The sequence below is a fragment of the Penicillium subrubescens genome (genome assembly GCF_028828155.1).
Source record: "Penicillium subrubescens strain IBT 31985 chromosome Unknown utg000007l_segment0_segment0, whole genome shotgun sequence".
NCBI lineage: Eukaryota > Fungi > Ascomycota > Eurotiomycetes > Eurotiales > Aspergillaceae > Penicillium > Penicillium subrubescens.
This window is the reverse complement of record NW_026643157.1, coordinates 1,779,169-1,802,595: the sequence shown is the minus strand read 5'-3', so window position 1 is coordinate 1,802,595 and position 23,427 is coordinate 1,779,169. Positions and strand designations below refer to the sequence as shown.

The 23,427-nt window shown below is 50.5% G+C and overlaps 10 protein-coding genes across 10 annotated transcripts; 5 read left to right on the top strand and 5 right to left on the bottom strand.

Annotated features, from left to right (window-relative positions):
* Window positions 1-608: 608 nt before the first annotated feature.
* Window positions 609-2,189, top strand: N7473_010418 (threonine--tRNA ligase MST1; the record flags this gene model as incomplete). Its single annotated transcript, XM_057156357.1, has 1 exon — window positions 609-2,189. One exon carries the CDS (start codon window positions 609-611, stop codon window positions 2,187-2,189), a length of 1,581 nt encoding a protein of 526 aa, XP_057005012.1.
* Window positions 2,190-2,654: 465 nt separating this feature from the next.
* Window positions 2,655-5,204, top strand: N7473_010417 (2-isopropylmalate synthase). The gene is made up of 4 exons (XM_057156356.1): window positions 2,655-2,854; window positions 2,949-3,953; window positions 4,013-4,748; window positions 4,824-5,204. Exons 1-4 carry the CDS (start codon window positions 2,847-2,849, stop codon window positions 5,004-5,006), a joined length of 1,932 nt encoding a protein of 643 aa, XP_057005011.1. The 5' UTR covers window positions 2,655-2,846; the 3' UTR covers window positions 5,007-5,204.
* Window positions 5,205-5,904: 700 nt separating this feature from the next.
* Window positions 5,905-8,859, top strand: N7473_010416 (Hsp70 family protein; the record flags this gene model as incomplete). The annotated part of the gene is made up of 1 exon (XM_057156355.1): window positions 5,905-8,859. One exon carries the CDS (start codon window positions 5,905-5,907, stop codon window positions 8,857-8,859), a length of 2,955 nt encoding a protein of 984 aa, XP_057005010.1.
* A 1,949-nt stretch (window positions 8,860-10,808) lies between these two features.
* N7473_010415 (uncharacterized protein) lies at window positions 10,809-12,241 on the top strand (the record flags this gene model as incomplete). Its single annotated transcript, XM_057156354.1, has 2 exons — window positions 10,809-10,849; window positions 10,912-12,241. The coding sequence occupies 2 exons, from the start codon at window positions 10,809-10,811 to the stop codon at window positions 12,239-12,241; spliced, it is 1,371 nt and encodes a 456-aa protein (XP_057005009.1).
* A 1,117-nt stretch (window positions 12,242-13,358) lies between these two features.
* On the top strand, window positions 13,359-15,149 carry N7473_010414 (cytochrome P450; the record flags this gene model as incomplete). The annotated part of the gene is made up of 4 exons (XM_057156353.1): window positions 13,359-13,670; window positions 13,730-14,092; window positions 14,142-14,969; window positions 15,027-15,149. The coding sequence occupies 4 exons, from the start codon at window positions 13,359-13,361 to the stop codon at window positions 15,147-15,149; spliced, it is 1,626 nt and encodes a 541-aa protein (XP_057005008.1).
* A 157-nt stretch (window positions 15,150-15,306) lies between these two features.
* N7473_010413 (uncharacterized protein) lies at window positions 15,307-16,611 on the bottom strand (the record flags this gene model as incomplete). Its single annotated transcript, XM_057156352.1, is given in 5 exon segments — window positions 15,307-15,586; window positions 15,600-15,880; window positions 15,902-15,990; window positions 16,019-16,275; window positions 16,394-16,611. The coding sequence occupies 5 exon segments, from the start codon at window positions 16,609-16,611 to the stop codon at window positions 15,307-15,309; spliced, it is 1,125 nt and encodes a 374-aa protein (XP_057005007.1).
* Window positions 16,612-16,613: 2 nt separating this feature from the next.
* On the bottom strand, window positions 16,614-17,055 carry N7473_010412 (uncharacterized protein; the record flags this gene model as incomplete). The annotated part of the gene is made up of 2 exons (XM_057156351.1): window positions 16,614-16,933; window positions 16,980-17,055. 2 exons carry the CDS (start codon window positions 17,053-17,055, stop codon window positions 16,614-16,616), a joined length of 396 nt encoding a protein of 131 aa, XP_057005006.1.
* Window positions 17,056-17,500: 445 nt separating this feature from the next.
* Window positions 17,501-18,058, bottom strand: N7473_010411 (uncharacterized protein; the record flags this gene model as incomplete). Its single annotated transcript, XM_057156350.1, has 1 exon — window positions 17,501-18,058. One exon carries the CDS (start codon window positions 18,056-18,058, stop codon window positions 17,501-17,503), a length of 558 nt encoding a protein of 185 aa, XP_057005005.1.
* Window positions 18,059-19,336: 1,278 nt separating this feature from the next.
* Window positions 19,337-20,050, bottom strand: N7473_010410 (uncharacterized protein; the record flags this gene model as incomplete). The annotated part of the gene is made up of 1 exon (XM_057156349.1): window positions 19,337-20,050. The coding sequence occupies one exon, from the start codon at window positions 20,048-20,050 to the stop codon at window positions 19,337-19,339; it is 714 nt and encodes a 237-aa protein (XP_057005004.1).
* Window positions 20,051-20,995: 945 nt separating this feature from the next.
* Window positions 20,996-23,394, bottom strand: N7473_010409 (SDA1 family protein; the record flags this gene model as incomplete). The annotated part of the gene is made up of 3 exons (XM_057156348.1): window positions 20,996-23,147; window positions 23,225-23,260; window positions 23,348-23,394. 3 exons carry the CDS (start codon window positions 23,392-23,394, stop codon window positions 20,996-20,998), a joined length of 2,235 nt encoding a protein of 744 aa, XP_057005003.1.
* Between the last annotated feature and the right edge of the window lie 33 nt (window positions 23,395-23,427).

Genomic DNA, 23,427 nt, shown 5'->3' with positions numbered 1-23,427 from the left:
GTAGAGCAAAATTTACTTGTGAAGCTCGTAGTATAGTTTCCTGTCGAATGCGACACAGGTAGTGATCATATAACGTCCGAAGGGATGTTGGAGAGAAGCGCGCAACGGTTTCACGCGCAAAGCGGTGGGGCAATTCAAGAATCGTCCGGCGGTCCACCTTGGTATGTTGATAAACAGAGCACTCACTATGGTAAGATAGGTATATTAATGGGTTCTAGAAAACTTGATTTGACCTTTTAGTTCCTTGTCTGGTACCATGGATGAGGCTCACTGTTTATCGATTAGTTCAACTCGATATCATTCAGCTACCCAATGTCGGCGCTAAATACTTACCCGTGAACTATGTACTGTTGCAGATTAGATGACCATGAAATGAACTGGAGACTAATTTATTAGCTACTGCAGATTAGCTGTCAGTATAATAGCCAGGATACTCATATACTTGGTTTAACGTATAAACTAATCCTAGTAGGTTACTGTGAATGTAGAGAGAATAGTCCGATAATTGCGCGATGGCCGCGAATTGTCCCCGTAGAAACCAAAAAGTTCGGATCGACAGTCAACCTGCGGAGAAAAAGAAGACTGATCGGTCACTCCGCAACACAACCATGCGCGCAGTCACTCGGCTACGGCCACGTCTCATCTCACGGCCTTCGATCAATCGACCGGAACGATGGCCATCTACAAGACTGCAATGGTTGTCGACCACCGCATCGCGCCAATGTTCGTGCGCTGACGCTGCCAACGGCCGACCTACTACCCAAGCTCAAGCTCCCCCAATTCCACCAAACGACCACCGAGCTCTGGGGACAAGTCAGGAGCTCTTCACCTCGTCGAACTATAGTCCCGGCTCGCCTCTCTTCCTACCAAATGGCACCCACGTCATCAACAAGCTCATCTCCTTCCTCCGCACGCAATACCTGCAATACGGCTTCCGCGAAGTCCTCACCCCGACCATCTACAAACGCTCCCTGTGGGAAGTCTCCGGCCACTGGCAAAACTACAAGGATGATATGTACGAGGTGACCGGCCGCGGCGCTACCGGCGAGACGGAGGGCGAACTCGGCGAGGATGAATCCTACGGCTTGAAGCCTATGAACTGCCCAGGCCACTGCCTGCTTTTCAAATCGCAGAACCACTCCTATCGCGAGCTCCCGGTGCGCTATGCGGATTTTAGTCCCTTACATCGGAACGAAATCTCCGGATCGTTGACGGGTCTCACGCGCGTGCGACGATTCCATCAGGATGATGGCCATATCTTCTGCCGCCCATCGCAGATCAAATCGGAGATTGCGTCCGCGTTGGGATTCGTGGATATGGCCATGACTACGTTTGGACTTGGGCCGTACCGATTGGTGCTGTCTACGAGGCCTGAGACGGATTATATTGGGACATTGGAGATGTGGGACAATGCAGAGCGCCAATTGCGCGAAGCCCTGGACAGCACTGAGCGTGAATGGGCATTGAATGAGGGTGACGGTGCATTCTACGGGCCAAAGATTGATATTCAGCTTCAGGACCAGGCGGGCAAGTATCACCAGTTGTCTACTATTCAGCTGGATATGAACCTGCCCCAGCGGTTTGGACTGGAATATCAGGTTGCAGAGGGCGAGGAGGACTATAATCCGGCGACGCCCGGATTTGCTACTCCCGTCCTCGTGCACCGGGCTATCTTTGGCTCCCTCGAACGATTCCTGGCCTTGCTCATCGAACATCACGGTGGCCATTGGCCGTTCTGGCTGTCGCCGCGCCAGGGAATTATCTTGACAGTCAACCAGGATGATGCCGTGGTTCGCCAGGCACAAGAAGCTGCGGCTCAGTTCTCCGGGTTCAAGGTCCTCCAAAATGACGGAACTGCTGCACCACCACGTCCTCTGTCCTCGGTTGATTCCACATTCCTGATCGATGTCGACACCAGCGCGCAGACTCTCAGCAAGAAGATCCAACGAGCCAAGCAGATGAAGTATAACATGATCTTTATCTTGGGTTCACGCGATGTTGCTGAAGGTGGCATCACCCTGGACGTCACTGGGCAGATGCAAAGCAAGACCGACCCGGAAGCTCAGCAATTCCGGTCATTGATCAAGTCCCACCTTGGTGACGACTCACTGAAGAACCCCCGCGCAGTGAAGCTCAAGTTGAACGAGGTGCATCCATTGCTGGAGCAATTTGAGAGGAATTTCCTGTGATTGTGCCATTGAGCGTCCCAGTCCCCATTTGTACCATATGCACCATATCCTCCACGAACTTCCCAATTATGTATAACAAGCCAGAGTGTTCTCCTCCCTAAACGGAATCAGCCCATGCAATTGAATCCACTATGTCCCCGTCTGACGCGGTTAGCCTCGGCAAAAGGTATTCGCCTGAGGCCGCAAGTGCTCCGAGTTCGGGGAGATGGTTACTATAGCGAGTAAGGAGTATACAATTGCATGTATGTTCGCCACAGTGTACAACCCCAAAGATGCAGATATGGGAAGGTCAAAAAGCTTGAAAAAGTAAGGAAACCAGATTGATTCGCTATATTTACATTGAAACTCAACTGCCGATCGCCACTAAACTCGCAGGGCGTCGCCGAAAGGCGTAACTCACGTGACTCCGCTGTCGGCCCCGAAAAACTCGGCGTCATCGACGATCGCGCCCTTTCGATTGAGTCACAAATTCCTTTTTCTTCATTGGCCTTAGTGCTTTTGTCTTTTAAAAGAGAACATATATCTCAATTCCTGCTTGTCAACTGTGGCCTTTCTGTTCGACCAGACCGCACCTCCCGCTAGTCGCTCTCCTCTTTTTCTCTTTTATCGCCTCTTATCACCTTTCTCACCCCACTGTATACCCCGCCAACCGCCAATATGCCGATGTACGTCCGTTACGCGAAAGCTCTGTGGCTGCAAATCCCCTAGCCATGAACACAACCGAGTAACTCAATGCTAATACTCGGTGTCTAATTACAGGCTGAAAGATCCCTCAAAAAAGTATAAGCCATACAAGCCGCTGAACCTCCCCAACCGGACTTGGCCCGACAAGCAAATCACTTCCGCACCAAGATGGCTTGCTACGGATTTGCGTGATGGAAACCAGTCTCTGCCCGATCCAATGGACGGCGAGCAAAAGTACCGCTTCTTCAAGAAACTCGTCGAACTCGGCTACAAGGAAATCGAAGTCTCCTTCCCCTCTGCATCTCAAATCGACTTCGACTTTACCCGCCGTCTTGTTGAAGAGCCCGGTCTCACTCCCGACGATGTCTGGCTGCAGGTTCTCGCTCCCTGCCGTGAGGATCTCATCCGTCGCACTGTCGACTCCCTGAAGGGCGCTAAGAAGGCCATTCTGCACATCTACCTCGCTACCAGCCCCTGTTTCCGCCAGATTGTGTTCAACATGGACAAGAAGCAAAGTCTGGAAAAGGCCGTTGCCTGCGCCAAGTACGCTCGTTCTATCACCAAGGATGACCCCGCGATGGCTGGTACGCAATGGCAGTTTGAGTTCTCCCCCGAGACTTTCTCGGATACCGAGCCTGAATTCGCTGTTGAGGTTTGCGAGGCTGTCAAGGCTGCTTGGGAGCCTACTGTTGAGAACCCTATTATTTTCAATCTGCCTGCTACTGTCGAGATGTCTACCCCCAACGTTTATGCCGATCAGATTGAGTACTTCTGCACTTCTATGACTGAGCGCGAGAAGTTCGTCGTCTCCCTGCACCCCCACAATGACCGTGGATGTGCCGTTGCTGCTGCGGAGCTCGCCCAGATGGCCGGTGCCCAGCGTGTCGAGGGTACTCTGTTCGGCAACGGTGAGCGCACGGGTAACGTCGATCTCGTCACTCTTGCTCTCAACCTGTACACGCAAGGTGTTTCACCTAACATTGACTTTTCCGATATTCCCTCTGTTATCAAGCTTGTGGAGGAGTGCAATAAGATTCCTGTCAACGAGCGCTGGCCATATGGTGGTGCTCTGGTCACGAGGTTAGTCATACCTTCCATGTCTCGGGCTACATGCATACTGACATTTCTTTCCCCTCTAGTGCTTTCAGTGGAAGTCACCAAGATGCTGTCAAGAAGGGCTTCGCCATCCGCGAGAAGGCTGGTGCTACGGATGACGATGAGTGGGTGATGCCTTACCTCCCCCTCGACCCCAAGGATATCGGACGAAACTACGAGGCCGTCATCCGTGTCAACTCCCAGAGTGGCAAGGGCGGAGCTGCCTGGATCATCCTGCGCAGTCTGGAGCTGGATCTCCCCCGCGGTCTCCAAGTCGAATTCAGCAAGGTCGTGCAAAAAGAGACCGAGCGGGTCAACCGGGAACTGCGCCCATCCGAGCTCGTCACCCTGTTCGAGGAAGCCTATCACCTCAAGTCAAACCCTCGCTTTACCCTCATCGACTACAACATTACCACCGATCGTTCCCAGTCACCTGCGCCCCCTGCTCCCGGCAAGGCCCTTAACACTCAGAACCTCAAGCGTCGCTTCACTGGTATCATTGAGATCGACAATGTCCAGCACGCTATCACCGGCACGGGTAACGGTGCTATTTCCGCCCTTGCCGCCGCCCTGTCTACTCTGAGCATTGATCTTGATGTCGTGGATTACAAGGAGCACTCTATCAGCCAGAGCAACGAGGGTGGTCTGGGTCGTGAAGTGAAGGCCGCCACATACATCCAATGTACTGCCGCCGGCAGCAAGGAGCAAGTATGGGGTGTCGGTATCCACGGCGATGTGGTACAGGCTTCCCTGATTGCCCTCCTCAGCGCCGCCAGCTCCGTAAGTCTTACCTCTTACCCAAATGACCCTCCAAGACCCCACATATGAACTTGACTAACCTTCCATCCATTCTAGTTCCTCACCTCCCGCGCTGGCTCTCCCGCCCCCTTCCGCCCTATCCGCTCCAACACCCTTACAAATGAGGACCTCCACGCTCTTGAGCAGCTGACTGGTTCTCCCGAGACGGCGACTGCTAACGGTGGTCTCAGCGCCAAGGTCAACATTGATGATCTGACCCGGCAAGCTGAGCAGCTGTGAGCTGTTGAAAAGTTTGATGCTCTTGTCATTTCGAGGAGCAGGTGTAGCAAATAATGCATAGTTCATGAGTTCAATTTGAATATTTGGAATCAATGGTGTTTTTGATGCCTGTTTGAAACTTTGTGGCTCTATAGAAAGGTATCTCGCTGGTAATACCGAGGATTGCTTGACGATACATCGTTGCTAATTGGACGACACGCCCCTTATTCTGGCTTGGCGTAGTAAATGGATTAGTTAGTCCCTTTCTCTGGACTCTAGACTAAGACTTTTGAACATCTATAAGGATATTCTACAGAATTACTGTAGAATACAGTAATACAGCTACTGCGCTGACCCCGAATGGGTGTGTATCGTGTGATTAGCAATCTTGTATCGTCGTTTTAGAAAGTCCCCTTGAGCATCCTGGTTGTCGGGGTTGTTTATGTTCTTCGTCATCTCCACTTCCATGCCAAGAAGATGGACCCTTTTTAGGCTCTTACATAAGGCTGAGACCAAACAGTGCAAACATGCGTCTATCGTAATCGGACCCGTGGCCTTAGATGCGCCTCGTCCTTTCTATTGACAGGTGGCCACAGCATCCCCTCGCGCCCGGATGGCCTGAATTTAGTGCATTATCTCCTTTCATTCCATTTAACGTTCCCCGAATCCCTCAATTATCGCCCAAGGCCTTCATTGCGCTCCGATTCCATAGCTCCCACAGCTTCCCGTTCGCCGCAAGGCCAGCGTTCCACCAGCACACGTCTTGGCAATTTGGTGGTGTAATTCGGACCCTATCTTCAATTTTTATGCCTATATAGTGCTGTCTTCATGTGTGCCGAGCTCTAAATAACCGATTCGCAGCTTGTTTAGACAATACCGGCTGACTCTTGACTTGCAGTGCGCAGCTTAGAGATACAACATGGCTCTCCCGGGCCGCGGCCGGTTACTTACCTCGCCGTTCCTTTCCCTCGTGATCCTCCCATTCTTGATATTCCTCGTCAGTTTCACCAGTCCAGCTGCCGCAGCTGGATCAGCAGTCCTCGGTCTTGATGTCGGCACCGAATATTTCAAGGCCACTCTAGTGAAACCCGGTATTCCGCTCGAGATCGTGCTCAGCAAGGACTCGAAGCGCAAGGAGTCAGCCGCCATCGCATTCAAGCCGACAAGAGACAGCGATGCCTCCTTCCCCGAACGGTTCTATGGTGGCAATGCGCTGGCCCTGGCGGCTCGGTTCCCGGACGATGTGTACATCAACTTGAAGACACTTTTGGGCGTGCCTTTCAACGACGGAAATGATGAGGCGGTCAAGGGCTACTGGAGCAGGTATCCAGCTTTGAACCTTGAGACTGCTCCCGATGGCCGTGGCTCTGTTGCCCTGCGCAGCAACCGTCTTGGCGAAGCGGAAAAGAAGGACGCGTTCTTGGTCGAGGAGATCCTGGCTATGCAATTGAAGGAGGTCAAGTCTAACGCTGATGCGCTGGCTGGTAAGGGTTCTGATGTCCGCGATGTGGTCATCACATACCCTGCTTTCTACACCGCGGAGGAGAAGAGGAGCTTGGCCTTAGCCGCCGAATTGGCCGGTCTGAAGATCCAGGCCCTCGTTAGCGATGGTCTGGCCGTGGGTTTGAACTACGCTACCAGCCGCAAGTTCCCCAGTGTATCCGATGGGGAGAAGCCGGAATATCACATCGTCTTCGATATGGGTGCTGGATCGACAACCGCCAGCGTGTTGCGCTTCCAGAGCCGCAAGGTCAAGGATGTTGGCAAGTTCAACAAGACTGTTCAGGAGATTCATGTCCTGGGGAGTGGTTGGGACAAGACCCTGGGAGGAGACTCGTTGAACGATCTGATTGTCAACGATATGGTTGCCAAGTTGGCCGAAGACAAGAAGCTAAAAGACAGCGTTACCCCCGAGCAAATCAAGGCCCACGGAAAGACTATGGCCAGATTGTGGAAGGATGCCGAGAAGATTCGTCAGGTCCTTAGTGCCAACACTGAGACTTCTACTAGCTTTGAGGGACTCTACGATGAGGAGCTCAACTTCAAGTACAAGCTCACTCGTGCCAATTTTGAGAAGATGGCTGCTGAGCATGTAGCTCGCATCGGTGGTCCTCTTGAGCAGGCTCTCGCCGCCGCCGGCTTGAAGCTCGATGAGATCGATTCCGTTGTTCTCCACGGTGGAGCTATCCGTACTCCTTTCGTCCAGAAGCAGCTGGAGAAGATCTGTGGCTCGTCCAAGAAGCTGCGTACCAATGTCAATGCCGATGAGGCTGCCGTCTTTGGTGCCGCTTTCAAGGGCGCAGCTCTCAGCCCTAGCTTCCGTGTTAAGGACATTCGTGCCAGCGACGCAGCTACCTACCCCATTGTCCTGAAGTGGAACTCCGATGGCAAGGAGCGTAGCCAGAAGCTATTCACATCAGTTTCCCAGGTTGGCCCGGAGAAGCAGGTTACTGTGAAGAACCTTGATGACTTCGAGTTCAGCTTCTATCAGCAAGTTGAGGAGGAGGGTTTGCCTGTTCTGAGCGTCCAGACCGTGAACCTGACTGCCTCTGTGAACAAGCTGAAGGATACTTTCGGCTGCACCACTGCCAACATTACCGCCAAGTTTAACATTCGCCTGAGCCCTGTTAACGGTCTCCCCGAAGTTACCAGCGGCAATGTCAGCTGTGAGGTCGAGTCCGAGAAGAAGGGCAGCGTTGTTGAGGATGTCAAGGGCTTCTTTGGTCTGGGCTCCAAGAAGGGCGAACAAGAACCCCTTGCCGAGGATGAGCCCAGCGAGTCGATCACCCTCGAGCCAGAAGCCGAGTCTTCCACTACCGCATCCGTGAGCTCTTCCACCACGACCACTACTAAGGAGAACGCCAAGCCGACTACCCAGACTAAGCTTGAGATCATTCCTATCAGCTTGAAGTCGACCCCTCTGGGAACCCAGGCCCCCTCTGTCGCCGAGATGGCCCGCATCAAGGGTCGCCTGACTGCTTTCGATGCTTCTGACCGCGACCGTGTTCTCCGTGAGGAGGCTCTCAACGAGCTTGAGTCCTTCATCTACAAGAGCCGTGATCTGGTTGACAATGAGGAGTTCATTCAGGCTGTCAAGGAGGACCAACTGACCCTCCTCCAGGAGAGAATTGCCAAGGCCAGCGATTGGCTCTACGAGGACAGTGACAATGCCAAGACAGCCGACTTCCAAACGAAGCTGAAGGACCTGAAGACCATCGTCAACCCTGCCCTGAAGCGCATGAAGGAATCTTCTACTCGCCCCGCTCGTATTCAGCTACTCCAGGACATGCTCAAGAACGCGGAGTCCATGAAGCAGTTGATCGAGAGTCAGATCGCCACCGACGAGGAGACATACTCGTCTTCGCTTTCGGCTTCAAGTACCTCAACCGCCGAGGAGTCAGAGACTAGCTCCGAAGCCACCCCCGCTCCTTCCGCTTCGGATGACAACCTGGATGACCTAGACGATGACTCGTACTCGACTTCATCGTCCTCGAAGACCTCCACCAAGTCCGCGGCAGCGGCTAAGCCCACTGGACCGAAGTACACCCTCTTCAACCCCACCGACCTGGCCTCCCTCACCACAATCTATGAGTCCACTAAGCCCTGGCTGGAGACCCAGCTTGAGCTGCAGGAGAAGCTCACAGAGTCCGACGACCCAGCTCTCACAGTTGTCGAGATCGACTTCCGGCTCCGCGAGTTCGAGCGCGTCTTGAACCGCATGTACGAGCGGATGACCGCCGCCGCCGGCCGCGAGGCCAAGAAGAACAGTGGCAAGCAAAATAAGAAGAAGACCTCCGAGGAGAAGGGCAAGGGTAAAGAAAAGGCCAAGGAGGAGAAGAAGAAGGCGAAGGAGGAGACCAAGGACGAGCTGTGATGAATCCATGCTCTTTCTTGTCTACCTATGCATCGTCTCCTGTTCATGTTGCATTTTGGGTATTCTGTACGCCTTAAACAGTACAGAGCATGATTTCCTTTTTTATTTACACTTTACACTTTTCAGATCCCATGTACCATGCACCAGTGTCATATTTGCAAGAATAGAGAAAAGAATTGCAATGGAGTTTTGGGTTTGAATCTATCCCTCTTTTTGACACTAAAAATTATCCGGGAATTGCTAAAACGACTATACACGATTGCTAATTGGACGATACACCCCTTATTCTAGTTTAGCGTTGTAATAGTATGACTATCTTCTACAATAGGGTTCTATCGGTTTGAAACGCCGAGAAACTTTCCAAATTATGTTCGCACTCGCCAGTTAAACGATATCTATCTGATTCGAAGGACGATTTGAAAGACATTCAAAAAGGCATTTAGAAGGACCTTCTAAAAAAAGGATTGATTGAAGCATGTCCAGTTGGTCCGTTTCTCCGGAAGATGTTACCCCAGCTCGCGGCCCAGTACCCCCAATCATGCCAAATTACTCGCAGCGAAGCGTATCGCCACTATCATAGAATTCACCACTGTCGCATGCACTTCGGCATATCTCCTCAGTCTTACAATTCCAGCCACTCGCACCGACCTTGGCTATTATCATGTTCAGTTGCCCGAAGAAATAAACATGGAAAATGCAGGGATACGTACGAACAACTTGGGCTCCACTCGCCGGTGATACTGGGACAGACGTTGCTCCGGGAAGCTGGGGGTGTGGAATAGCTAGAGCGACAGAGATCAGCCAGAGGGCAGAAAGAGCAAAAGCAGCTTTCATTTTAGGCAATGTCGACTGTGTGTATCATCATTAGAAAAGAACCTTACGGGGAATAATAGTTATCGACTTACTGCTCGGTTGACTGAAAGAGATCCGCACGTTGATGGCAATACACAGCGGCTCGAGGAGTTTCAAACACTATCAAGGGATACCAAAGTCGAGTGCTTCCCACGATCATAATATAGTTTTCCCCTGTGCTACGTTCAGAGCACAATTTCGAAATTTTCATGCCAGGTACACGAAACAAAGCAAGGGGTTGGGCTTCCCATTTATTGATTGGTGGCTCATTGCTTTTCTTTGGTTGTTGTCCTTAGCCCCAAAACAAGCAATAGTTGGAATTGACCATTGGCACGCCACGCAAATTATCTTATTCATAGCTATAATAGGTAGAAGTCTCGATTTTACATAACTACAGTAACAGTGATTGATTTAAGCATTGATCACCTTGGTAACCAACCAGACTTTCAATTGTATTGTATTATGTAGAACTTCAGTGGGGTTGTTGCGGATCTGAATGGCTGGTCTAGGACATTTGAGCCGCACAACTCGTGGCTGTCAATTTTTTTCAGGAATATAACCCCAATGAGAGAGAGTTTCGGGATCCTGACATCTTGTGCTGCGAAAATTTTGCAGAGTAATTGTTCCTGATGCCTTAGGAGTTCAATGTTCGGCTTGATGCATGTCACCCACAATACCAACTTGCTTGATGGATGAGTCGCCCGCGTATTGACAAGAAGGCAATCCGATTGAGCTCAAACCTTAATGCAGGGGACGGAATTATAAGGTCCAGCAGCGAGATTTTTGATAATAATATCAATTTCCAGAGAATCGCGAAACCTCAGGTCAAACCACCTAGCAACGCACTGCCACCGTAAGTGCGCTCGGCTAGATCCTTGGCCCTCGTGTTCCATGATGATCATCATCTTAGCCAACGAGCAACTACGGTTACTATCAGTGAGCTGTAAGCTAGTCAATTTTTGTGGGTGCATCGATTGGGACCCTAATTATAACAAATACCAGTGTCAACCACCCAAAAATTTCCATCACTCACATTTTCATCCCGAGTTTTGGTTCGGAAAGAAAGACCACCAGGAGCATCTCCTTAGAAAGCAAAGATGCCCAGAAGTAGAGACCTATTGCGACGGTTATGGTCCAGGTAAGATAATCACCCCTCGGCTAGCTGGAACACCAGATGTAACCCTGATACCATTTTCTTAGAACAAATGGACGCAAGGATAGCGATGATCCAGATGAACAGCCACTACCCGAGGATCTATCATCCATCGAGGCATCCAACATCCTGGAGGCACGAGTGGAAAAGCGCAAACGAGAGCTAGGTTCGGAAGATCCTGCCACGCTTGTCAGCATGAATAACTTAGGATTCTCCTACTGGAAACAAGGGAGATGGAAAGAGGCCGAAAAGCTACAGCTGTATGTGATGGAAAGTCGCAAGCGTGTTTTAGGACCAGAGGATCCTCTCACTCTGTCTACGATGGCTAGTTTGGGATTTGCCTTCTGGGGTCAGGGACAGTACAATGAAGCAGAAGAGCTACAAGTCTACGTATTGGAGTGTCGCAAGCGCCTACTCGGACTAGAGCATTCGGATACCCTTGAGATTATGAATAACTTGGTCTGCACCTATCTCGACCAGGGCCGGTTCAAAGAAGCCGAAGAGCTACAGACCCAAGAGTTTGAGTTATCTTCCCGGACGCAAGGACCGGAGCATCCCGACACCCTCCTCAGCATGGGCAATCTGGCATCTACCTACACGAAACAGGGCAAATGGGCTGAGGCAGAGTGCTTGCAAACAAAAGTGATTGAGCTATATTCTAAGAGCCTCGGGCAAGAGCACCCTTCAACTTTGGATAGCATGGCCAATCTGGCATCAATCTACCAAGAGCAGGAGCGATGGGAAGAAGCTCTGAATCTGCATTTCAAGGTCATGAAAGCTCGCAAAGAGGTACTCGGACCAGCGCATCCCGACACCCTGTCAGCTATGGCTAGCATGGGATCCATCTACCGGGAGGAAAAAAGATGGGAAGAAGCAGAGAAGATAGGCGCCCAAGTCGCTGAGGCTAGCATGGAGTTGTTTGGACCAGAGGATCCAAAGACATTAGTCGCCATGTCCAATCTGGGATCCACCTACCAGAGCCAAGGGCGCTTTGATGAAGCGGCCGCGGTACAAGAACATGTTGTGCATATCAGCATTGAGCTACGAGGACCTACCAATCCTCATACACTCACCGATATGGCCAACCTAGCATACACTTATCGGGTCCAGGGACGACTTGAGGAAGCTGAATCGCTGGATAAGCTGGTCCTGGAAGCCCGTCGGCAAGTACTGGGACCAGAACATCCCGATACTCTGTCCAGTATGAACAACCTTGCTTTTACCTACAAAGCATCCGGCAAAAAGGAAGAGGCGTTGCTGCTCATTGGTGAATGTGTCGAGATCTTGAACAGAGTTTTGGGTCCTCATCATCCTCGTACTACTCATTCAACTGCCGCACTGGAAGAATGGTGCAAGGTCGGGGCCTCTGGATCTTAAAAAGACGGTTCAAGGAAAACATACATGAAATATTCGCTCATCATTTACACTGTCTCATCGATGAGACTCTATCAGAGAACGAGTTTAAGCGGGCATGATTCTTGTATCTAGATTGCCGATGATGTGCTCGGCTAGGCATTTTGATTTTGAATTTTGAATATACAGGGGCTTTTGCAGCAGAGGCTTTCTATACACACACCTGTTAGCTAGACATGGTTACACAGTCGTAGATGAATAGCAATTTGAATGTGACATAGCAAAGCCACAAATTCTGGAAAATGTAGAGAGCTGCCGCTTGTGGAGATGGAAAACATCCCTATCACATCAGAGTCGATAGCAGCATCGGCGTCGACTTGCCCGTTATGGAATGAGCATATCCCGCGTAATTTCGTCGTATTTACTATCAATAGTGAGCGGCCACGCCGAAATGTGTGCTATCGCAGGGTCTGTCCATCATACTCTTCACCGTTCCTTTAGCTCAGGTGACGAGCGAGTCTCTGTTTTTAGAGGCGGAATATAGGATCAGTCGGCAGTTGAAGAGCCCAACAAATCCCGTCCACAGTATTAAACTCCCCCGGAATTCAAGCCAGCTCCAACTCAGCCCCACGTCGCCCCGCGACCCAAAGATAAACCCCCCGCATTCCCATACCCCAGAAGCCACAATTGTAGTATGATGCAGACGCCGACCGGGTATCCCGGCCCAGGTATCCTCTCAATTCTAGCATGGAACATGTCCAACTTGATGATGCTGTTGAAAAAGGGGTATTTATGACGAAATACTCGGAAATAGCTTTCGGTGTTTAGGCCCCCTCCTACTCCAACTCGAGATTGTCTAAGATCAAGAATGCAATCTGATTGGATCCAAGGGGTGGGCATGGCTCCCACATGCTGGCTGAATCGGTTCCGGCTCCGCGATGGGGCTTGAATGTCCTGGATGATAAGCCTTGGTCTAGGTCGTCGTGGCAAGTTTCCACGCTTCAACTATTCTGGCAAGCCCCGGTAGTTAGAAGGACGAGTGACATGCCGATTTGTACTATATCTTGCATAGGATATCACTTTCTCTGGCTGCCTTGGTGTTTTCAAACTTCCTCGTCTTTCAACAAGATTCTCTCTCAAGATGCATGGACTAACGGATCACATCATTCGCATCCTCTCCCAGCACTGGATAGCAGTGTCTCTGACAGTTCTGGTGCTGTGGCTAGCCAAGAATCGATATCACAATGGCCTCAACAAGTATCCAGGTCCGCTATTAGCTTCTTTCACAGACTGGTGGCGCTTCGTGGATGTCTATGGTCGAAGGCCAGAAGTCACCCATCGTGCTCTTCATAAAAAGTACGGCGATGTTGTTCGTCTTGGCCCAAATACTTTGTCTTTCTCAGATCCTCAAGCGCTCAAATCGATATATGGCTTGAATAAAGGGTTTATCAAGGTACGTACATGTAACTGCTTCGAAATCAGCGTCAAGACCACTGTTGACAGCCTATATAGTCTGAATTCTACGTTGTCCAACAATCCATTGCTAGAGGCCACCGCTTGCAGTCATTGTTCAGTTCAACAGACAATGATTTCCATGCGAGATTCCGCCGTTGCGTAAACTCGGCGTTCGCCATGTCAGCATTGGTCCAATATGAGCCCTTTGTCGACAATACAACCAAGTTGTTCCTGGAACAAACAAGAAAATTTTATGTCAACAACCCCAAGGGTTGTGATTTCACTCAATGGTTGCAGTTTTACGCCTTTGATGTTATTGGAGAGATCACGTACAGCAAAAGACATGGCTTTGTGGAAAAGAACAAAGATATTGACGGTATTGTGTCATACCTATCGTGGCTATTCCTCTATGTTGCGCCGGTATGTCACTATCCCTCACCATTGTCATGTGGATCGCTAATGTCTCTAGATTGGTCAAATCCCTTTCCTTGACCGGCTTCTTCTCAAGAACCCAATCTACCTCAAGCTCTCTCAATGGGGCTTCATCGATGCTACCTTCCCCGTGGCACGGTTTGCCAGCAACCGCATGGCTGAGAGACTCCCAGAGCTTTCCAACGGAAAGTCTGCGTCTGATCTCGGCGTCAAGTCGCCAGACCTGCTCTCCAAGTTCTTGGCCGCTCACGAAGCCCATCCAGAATTTATGAGCCAGACTTTAGTCCAGACCATGGCTGTAAGCATGGCTTTTGCCGGTTCCGAGACCACGGCTATCAGCCTTTCAGCGGTATTTTACTTTTTGCTCAAGAATCCTGATGCGTTGAAGCGGCTGTTAATTGAAATCGATGATGCGGCTCGCGCTGGTGCCTTTGGAGACTCTGAGACAGGACTTGTCACTTGGCACGAGAGTCAGCGGCTTCCTTACCTGGATGCCTGTATAAAAGAAGCTTTCCGGTTACATCCTGCTGCAGGACTTCCCCTGGAACGTATTGTGCCGCAACAAGGGGCAGAAATTGCCGGCCATTTTGTTCCTGGTGGCACAATTGTTGGCTGCTCGGCCTGGCTGATCCATATGAACAAGAGTATATTTGGTGAGGATGCAGAGGTCTATCGTCCCGAGCGTTGGCTCCCAGACGAGGAGCTTAGCAAGACAGAAAGTGGTAAGGATGCTGAAGATCACCGCATCAAAGAGATGAATGGCACGATGTTCCAGTTTGGAATGGGCAGTCGGACCTGCATTGGGAAGAATATCAGTTTGCTTGAGATCTACAAGCTCGTGCCCAGCATGTTGAGACGATTCGAGGTGAGTTTCCCTGGTATCAGTTTACAGTGATCACAGTCCTAACGCTGCGCTCAATAGATCCAATTCCAAGATCCTTCTCAGGAATGGGAATTGATTAACGCATGGTTCGTTAAGCAAAAGAATTTTACTACAACATTCAAGCTTAGGGAGATTGTGAAACCAGAGGGCGAAGCCTCTTGAGATAGTCTTTTTGGTGGTCTGTTTTAGCGTTGTCACAGGAATGAGGTATCAGAATTATACTATCCCCTTTCACGATGTGAGGGTGCTGTTCAATTTCGAGGGACACATAAAATCTCGTAGTGTATCCTCAGAGACTCTTTAAAAAGACCGCAAAACCTCAATGGAACGGCCACATCGCCTTCCCCTCCTCTGTAGATCTCTCCCCAGCAAGCTTTTCAACGTAGAAGGCCATTAACTTCTCATTCTCCTTTCTCTTCTCGGTAAGATCCAATTGAGGGGTAATCCATCCTTCAGCATCAGTATCTAGACACTCCTCAGCAAGCGCCCGAGCTTCCTGCCAAGCCCGGCATTCGGCAAAATGACATTGATGTTTTTCAAGTTCTTCCTGAAAACGGGCAATTCCCAAGGAACCCAAGGTTCGCCCAATTTTGGGATATCTCAATCAAACACGCATGAAGTGGAACAATCCCTACCTCAGAGACTCCTGCACATCGGGTGAATAGTTCTCGGAAGACATGGGGTACATTCATGGCATCATGTGCTTTCCTATTCTCAAGAAAGGCTGAGATCTCGTAAGCCTTCGCCGATTTTACCTGATACCATTCTCGCATCGCGATAGTTTTGCTCTCTTCATCGAGTTGGTCGAAATCAGGTGGAAGACTCGGTTGGAATATTCCCTTCACGTAATAGTCATAATTGTGCGGAGGTTTCAGAAATACAGGCCATTGAGCCTAGAGAAATGCAGGAAGCACCAGACTCGACTGGAAATCGATGGTTGAAACAATTTTTGAGCGCTCTTCTGGCGAGACATAAATATTTTCCATGTGAAGATCGGTATGCCCTAATGTAGGCTGGCAGGCTCCTCTTACAATCTAATAGATCCATGAGGCCTACTGTAGTATCCAAGAGCTGGCTTTGTTGCTCAAGAGTTCCTTTGTAATAGCTCGGAAGGCTTTGTGGACTCTGTTGTGGTATCCGGAGCAATTCGTGTTGTGCAAAGGATACTCCCAACGCTGAGACTGAATCCCCTGCGCAAAGCTCAGCAAATGAAACATCGATTGCGTAGAAGGGTAACATACAAGGGCCTCGGTTGATATTCGTAGTTAAATTGCAATCGAAAGTCCGACTGCAAGAGGGTCCAATGCAAAAGACTGGGATGGATCAATATTCCTATCGAGTCTGGCCTCTTCATGTCTTTCCGAGTATAAAGTCCCCCGTATGCTGAAAATTTGATCTTGGCAAACTGGGGTTCAAGTCTCGTCAGATTTTTGATCAGCTGCTGTTTTTCAAAATTGGTCATAGAGCCCCATTCCTGAAACAGAGGGATTCCGGTGGCTTTCTCTATGATGATATACTCAGCACCAACGGCGTTCGAGTTGTCAGATGACCAAGAGATCACACGAGGCACAGGCACGCTAGTATGTCTCCGAACTGGATCGCAGAACCTCAGTCTCTGGAACATCCTTACGATAAGGGCATACCGTATTCTAAAACTCCCACCTCGCCAGCCGTCGTTAATGAGGGCGGACCAGCAACACGACACGGAATTTTGGCTATAAATTGCGTTCCATCCGCCTTTTGCATCAAAAGAGCCTTGCTGAATCCTCCTTCCATTTTGTCGATCGCTATAACCGGGCTGCAATCTCCCCCGGTGGCTGCAGTGACAGCTGTACAGAGCTTATCCAGGTCGAACCGGACATGTCGTCGGCTGAGCTGATACTCCTCATTGACAAGAAAATGACCATTGGTGTAGTTGAAAAAATCCTCGCGAGCGATTGGCACGCCTGTTTAAAAGTTAAGACTCTGTCTCGCAGAACCTCAATTTTTTACCTCGACAAGTTATTGATACAAGTGCTCTAGACTGGCCAATACATGATTTTGGGGGGTTTTTGAGACCAGAGAACATCTCACATGCCAATCAAGGAGCCAAACATTCGATTGAAGTGGGCAGAAGTTGAGTTATGGGGAGGTTGTTCTGACTAAATGCACAGTTGGAGGGGGCGCGAATTCCTGCCTCGCCAATCTGGCTTGCCCCCTTGTTGACAAGATAAGCAGGGCCATCACAGACAGGGACGTGATGATGTCTCCAATTCACACATCAGACTGTAAATATACGGAATCTGGAGGTCTATCGCAAGCTCCTTCAAAGCTCGGCTAGTTTGCTCTAGAATCTTTCCATTTCTTATCACTTCAATGCTATGTTCCAGAATACGCCAATCATTTTGATGAAATTCGCAAAGACAATCGCTCGAGACACGCTTCGCAAAACTTGAAAAAAATAGTGCAACAGCTATAACACCCAGAAAAAGAGAAATTGATGTTTTTAGCAGACTCTTCGTGGAAAGAGCGCGTTACTTCACGCTGCCCTTTGACATGATCTCGGACGGGCTGTCCATTGAACTGGGAAGTTCCGGTACCCGATACACATTGTCCAACTCTACCGGACGATTCCTTCTATCGCGCAGGTTTGTATATGGGCCACCGAATGGTGTGCCGGCAGATGGCGCCATTCCTCGTCCCTTGAGTGCCCGTCGCCGCTCAAATAGCGCCCAGATAATCGAGAACAAAGCGATCGCACCAAGTGGTGCCCCCACTCCGGCGCCGATTGCGGTTTCATGGCATGTACTGCAAGTGGCCGTTGAGTTTGATGAAGATGGGGGTACGGATGAAGGCGAGGACGAGGTTGAGACAGAGGCTGTTGCAGATGGTGAAGTTGTTGTTGCGATTGCGTCGAGTAATGTAGAATTGGCCAACAGTGCGCGACCGGGAATAGGCCAGCCTGAAGGGACTTCGAAGCCAGAGGTAGGATTATCGGGGCAGACGATCTTGTCGCCATCGATGATTGGCGTGCCGCAGCAGTATATCGCGGTTTTATTATAGAAACTCAGGTTGATGATCGAAGCGCCCATGCTCGGCGTGCTATTAGCTAAAGAGCGCCATGTCTGTTAGCTGCGCTCTCTGACTCTCTCTCTCTCTCTTTCTCGGTTCAAGACTTTGCGCGCATGCGTCGCAGCCACTGCATGTACTCACAACAATAGCTGGAACATCCCGAGTTCCAGTTGGTATTGGTGCATGCCCCGCGAGATAGCACGTACGGCTGATGAGCAACGTTCAAACAGAGTCCATTCGACAGGCAAATGTCTTGCGATCCACAGCAGGTGGCACTTGTGTCGTCAGAACAAGGAACGTTCCCTTTGGCGACATTGCCCGAGGGAAAGTAACATAATCGATTATCGGCGACCATGTCCACAAAAGTTGGGTAGAAATTTTGGGTTGTGATGACAGGTAAGTGTCAGACACTCCCATTATTAAGAGAACGCATTTGCAGACACTCGCGCTGATCGAGTCGTACAATCACTGTACCTGACCCACCTGGGGCGGGTTCGCGCTGACCCTGAGGAATTGGTTGGTATGACATGATAGTAATAAGACGTCCCTGAAGACGTGATTGGCAGTTTGCAAATAAAGCGCGGCCCCCAAACTTCTGCAGCCCCAAATCCGCTAAAACTCGTGGCAAGCCTCAGCTTCACCGTTTTGAGATCAGCCCCCACTGACGCCTGCAGAAAGGCCTCCTGTCGAGTGACTCGGTTGGCCCCGAGTCGTGTGTCTTACCGCGAATGAATAATTTTTCCGACAAGTAGATAGGGGACACCGTGACAGCCCAGGATCATGTCAATCCAGCCTCGGACTGTCGCTGCGACCGTAGTTCCGTATCGTATCCTGTCACGGTCAGGATCAACAGGGTGCGAGCTAACTTCGGAATCCACCTCGATGCACCCAGGCTGACTCGTGGGCGATCTCCCACAGCCACTTACATAGATTGGAAACAGTGATTGACACGAGCCTCGGCCAGAAGCATAAAATTGGACATGCTCAGATATTGATTCGTACGCATTGGTACGGCGGGTGATCAATTTCAAAATAATGATACAAGCAATGATAGTACATAATTGAAGCAAAAGTGGGTATAAGTACAGGTATAGGTACAAGGCAAACAAGGCAAACAAGGCAAAAGTGGGTGGTGGTCATACAAAGGTGATAAGGGCAAAGGAGGACAGGTGGGAAAGCTTGAAAAGGTTTGGCTCGGAAATGTGGCGAGTCTCAACAAGGCGGATCGGAATTCTCTGGTGGGCCATCCAGTAGCAACCACGAGGGACCCGATGCAAGCAGGACGACTTAAACCCAATTTAGGCACAGTCCATTCGCAGGTAGTCCGAATCGACTTCCTCCCGTTGACGGAGGAAAGACGCCTCTTCGAAGTCATCCAGGTCCATCTTGGGCAGGTTGCTAGTGTTTTGAGTGAGCAATCGGCGTCTTGGAGATAAAATGGTTCGTCCTCGAGGGGCCTCGTTGCCAGAATCCTTGTAGGCATAAACATCATTCCCAAAGTCGAACGATCGTTTGTGGCCATTCGTACTAGCATATGACGCGGTTGATGTGATAGATTCCTGGCTGCTGGGAGGGAGAGAGAAGGCATCGCCGTCGTCAGTATTAACTGAATATGGATCGTTGGCTGATTTGGAGAAGCCAGAAAAGGGCGGAAGTTCGGCATAACTATTGTTGCCATAATAAGGTTGAGCAAGGCGAGGTTCAGATGCAACAACTGCAATCTTGGCCTTCTCGGCATTCAATGACAACTGGGTCTTATATCCATCTGCAACAGATTTGCGGACCCGCATTCCGACCGAAAGAAGTGAAGCCTGCACCTTTGCCGGTACCACCGGGGTTGCGGAGAAGGTCGAGGCAGAATAGTGGTTGTGTGATACGGTGTGGCCATCAGCGGACTCTGATGCAGCCGAAGCCGAGGGGAAGAAACTTGTGATTGGAGCCTGGAAGCGGCGTCGCTTGGACAGTGTGCTGTTGGAGGCAGGCATGTTCGGGTTGGTGATGATGGAAGGCATATCGAAAGGAGTGGATTTTGTGATGAGGACTGCAAAGCCGAGCGAAAGAAACACAAAGGATGGGTGTAAAAGGCTATGGAGGCCCGAGGCAAAAGTTCGAGGGGCAAGTGAGGTCCTTCAAGTAGGTTGAGGGGTAGAGAAATGAATGCGGGATAGGAACGATAAGAATTGAGGTGATGCAAAATGATGCGGCTGGGAAACGCGACGCGGGGGACACGCGCCTTGACACGTTTTCCATTAAGCCTATTTGGGATAGGGCTTAGGGCTCCTCGCGTCCCCAGTCACGTGGTATTGTTTACATCTAGAGGTATATCGACCTGGTATCGTAGCAACCCATTGTCAATTGTAAAATGGAAAATATTGGAACTGAAAGTAGGTGGCTTTTTGCCTTCATATCCTCAGTATCAAGCCATTCGCATTGCATTGCATGCCACGGTCTCTTGGGGTCCTCATCCCAGACCGTAAGAAGTTGGAAGGGGGCAAAATATATATCAATGTGGTCTACGTGTGTGGGCAATCAATATGGGTACATACTCTCAAACGAGCGTATGAATGACGTTGATCAAGAACTCGGAATTTCCATTGACTTAGCTGGGTTATCTGACACCCAGTCGATACGAAGCAAGGTGTACATCCAGGACACATAGGGGGCAGAGTTGTCGAATACCCGGCGCCAAACCCTATACTCGAGAATCGGGCCTTCACCTACGTAGGTAGCTTTGGAGCAGTAGGTAAGGTTACATGCTACTGATGGAAAATAGAGTACATCGGTAGATGCGATGCAGTATATTTTGAATCACATTTTGCTTCTCATTTATAACTTGCGAACATCAAATGGAAAAACAGTTTAAACGCCAATCCCTCGACAGACCAATGAGCATGATCTACAACGCAATGCCAAGAGCAAGTGTATCAAAGTTAGAAATAACATAGATGGACTTTCAATCAGTTTCCAGCATTGCCACGCTTGCCGCCTCTCTTCTGGCGTTCGTGGTGCGCCTTCAGCACAGCGCGAGTCTCCACCAGACTGCGCTTGTTCTTGCTCTTCGCCTTGCCCAGGGTCATGAGGAAGTTCTTGCGGCGGGCCTTCTCCTTGTTGGTAGTACTCTTGCCTTGCTCCTGCTTGCGTTCTCTGCGTCGGCCTTCCTTGCTCTTGTGCTCCTCGCGGTCCGGCTTGCCTTCACGTGCGTGGGCAATGCGTTCTTCACGAGTGGCCTTCGCAGCGGACAAGGAAGCCAGGCCCTCGATCTCTGCAGCAGTCAAGGGGTCGTCCGTGTGACGGGCAGCAAGCAGAGCAGCCCGGCGGGACTTGGGCCCATTGATAGCAGAGTCGACAGAGGCCTGAGCACGAAGCTCGGCAAGCTTGGCCAAGTCGGCAGGAGTCAAGATTCGAGTGGTAGCGAGGGTGGATAGCTTGACCTCCTGGGCCGCATCGTCCTTCTCCTTGGTCTCTGGTTCATCCTGCTTGGACTTTTTGGAGGGTCGGTCCTTGCCTTCATCTTCAGAGTCGCTGAGTTCAATCTCAACATCGCTCTCAACGTTGATCCATTCACCAGAGTCGTCACTGTCTTCATCATCCTCGACGTTCCAGGCGGCCCAGTCATCCTCATCGTCCTCGTCATCCTCGGCATCAGAAGCCAGACCCTTCTCCTCACGTCTCTTGCGACGCTCCTCTTCCTTCCACTTCTCGAGCAGCTCGAGACCCTCGATTCCGCCGATCTCCTGTTGACCGAACCGTCTCTGCTCTTTCTCGCCGGAGCGGAGACCCATGGAGGCTTCCTTGCCGCGATCCCGCTTCTTAAGCATCTCCGCTCCAACATCACGGAACAGACTGAGCAGACCCTTGGAGGCCATCATCACACCCTTATCCTTGCTCTTCTTGTACATGACAAGGTCCTGGAGTAGGGTTTCGTTCATTGCTAGGGGCTGTCTTACACAGATTTCTCGGATGGCATTGAGACCAGCAGTGGCAACCTCTCCTGCCGATGCTTCTGAGACGAACTCGTTGGCAATCTTCTGAATGAGAGGTTCAAGGACATCTGGAGGCACAAGGTCGTGCGATGCCTGGGCCAACGATGCAAGGAAGGAGGTGACCGAAGGCTGGCGAGGCGTAAGGAACTTCTGGAAGTAGGAGTAGAGCGGCATAATGTGCAGCTTGTGCAGGCCAACCAGACGCGAGACCAATTGCAGGACCTGGAGTTTCTGCTCCAAGTTCAGCTTAGACTTGCTGTTTTGCAAATGCTTGGTGAAGAGATTGTCGGCGAATCCCTGCGGATCATGGAGCAAGTGAAGGGCCGAGAAGTTGAGAGGGTGAGGCTGGTTCTTCTTGCGCTCCTTCTTCTTATGCGTAGCCATGGCCTTCTCCGCAACACGGGCCTTCTTCTTCGACTTCTTATTGATCTGCAGGGTATGACGAAGGCGACCAATATCAAGGGTCTCTTCGTCGCTGCTCTCATCCTCCATTTCTTCACGCTCCTTGTCACCACCCAGGAAGAAACGCGTTCCGCCAACAATCACCTTCTCATTCTGCGAAAGCGCCGCCTCTTTCATAACCTCAACAGCTTTGGCATCCGTCCAGATCTGGCGCTTCCATAGCTCTCGGGTGATTTTGATAGCCCACAGAGCCTTGGAAGACGTACGATCGGAGGTCACCAAGTTGAACAAAACGGTCTGCATCGTTCGGTTCAGCTTGTGGTTGGTGGTTTTCGAATTAGCCTGGCGCAGCTCCGACAGGATTTTTGTGAACAAAAGAGCGCGGAGGGTCTTGCTGGGCGTGGTAATAAGAATCGGGAAAAGGGTGTGAAGCAGCGTGGCCGAATCGATGAGGTCCTTCTTCTTCAGAAGTACGATGCTTCCCACGATTTTCTCTCGCAATTCCGGCTCCAACACCAGGTGGTGTTGCATCAGCATGTCAATGAGCTGCTGCGGGAAGTCCTTCAAGATCTCAGGATAGCAATCAGCGACATGAGAAATGAAGTCAATCAACTCTCTCAGAGAGATAATGCCAGTGTCGGTGGCCGCAGAGGGCGCCGCCATGAAAATTTCTCGATGCGATTCATATTGGTAGTGCTGGGCGCGGAAATCCTCGATATAAGACCTGGGCACAGAAAAATATTGATCAGCATTGAATCTAGCTTGAGAATCTCACATCACTAGAGCACTTGAGCCACTTACTTGGGATCCCTCCGGATCTTGTGTTGCAAGTTAGGCCTACGGCGGAAAGAGAACGAGTCAGTATTCGGCTTTACAACTCGGTCGCACTCGGGCGCACAGCAATTAGACACAATAAACACTCACAGATCAGCCTCAACCTTTTCTAAGGCTCCGAGCTTTCGTTTAACCATCTTAAAATCCTCCGGGGTGGGTGTAAATAGAGG

Coding starts and splice junctions, on each gene's coding strand:
- N7473_010417 (XM_057156356.1), top strand. Junction 3,954..4,012: donor GGTGGTGCTCTGGTCACGAG/GTTAGTCATACC, acceptor TTTCCCCTCTAG/TGCTTTCAGTGGAAGTCACC. Junction 4,749..4,823: donor TCCTCAGCGCCGCCAGCTCC/GTAAGTCTTACC, acceptor CATCCATTCTAG/TTCCTCACCTCCCGCGCTGG.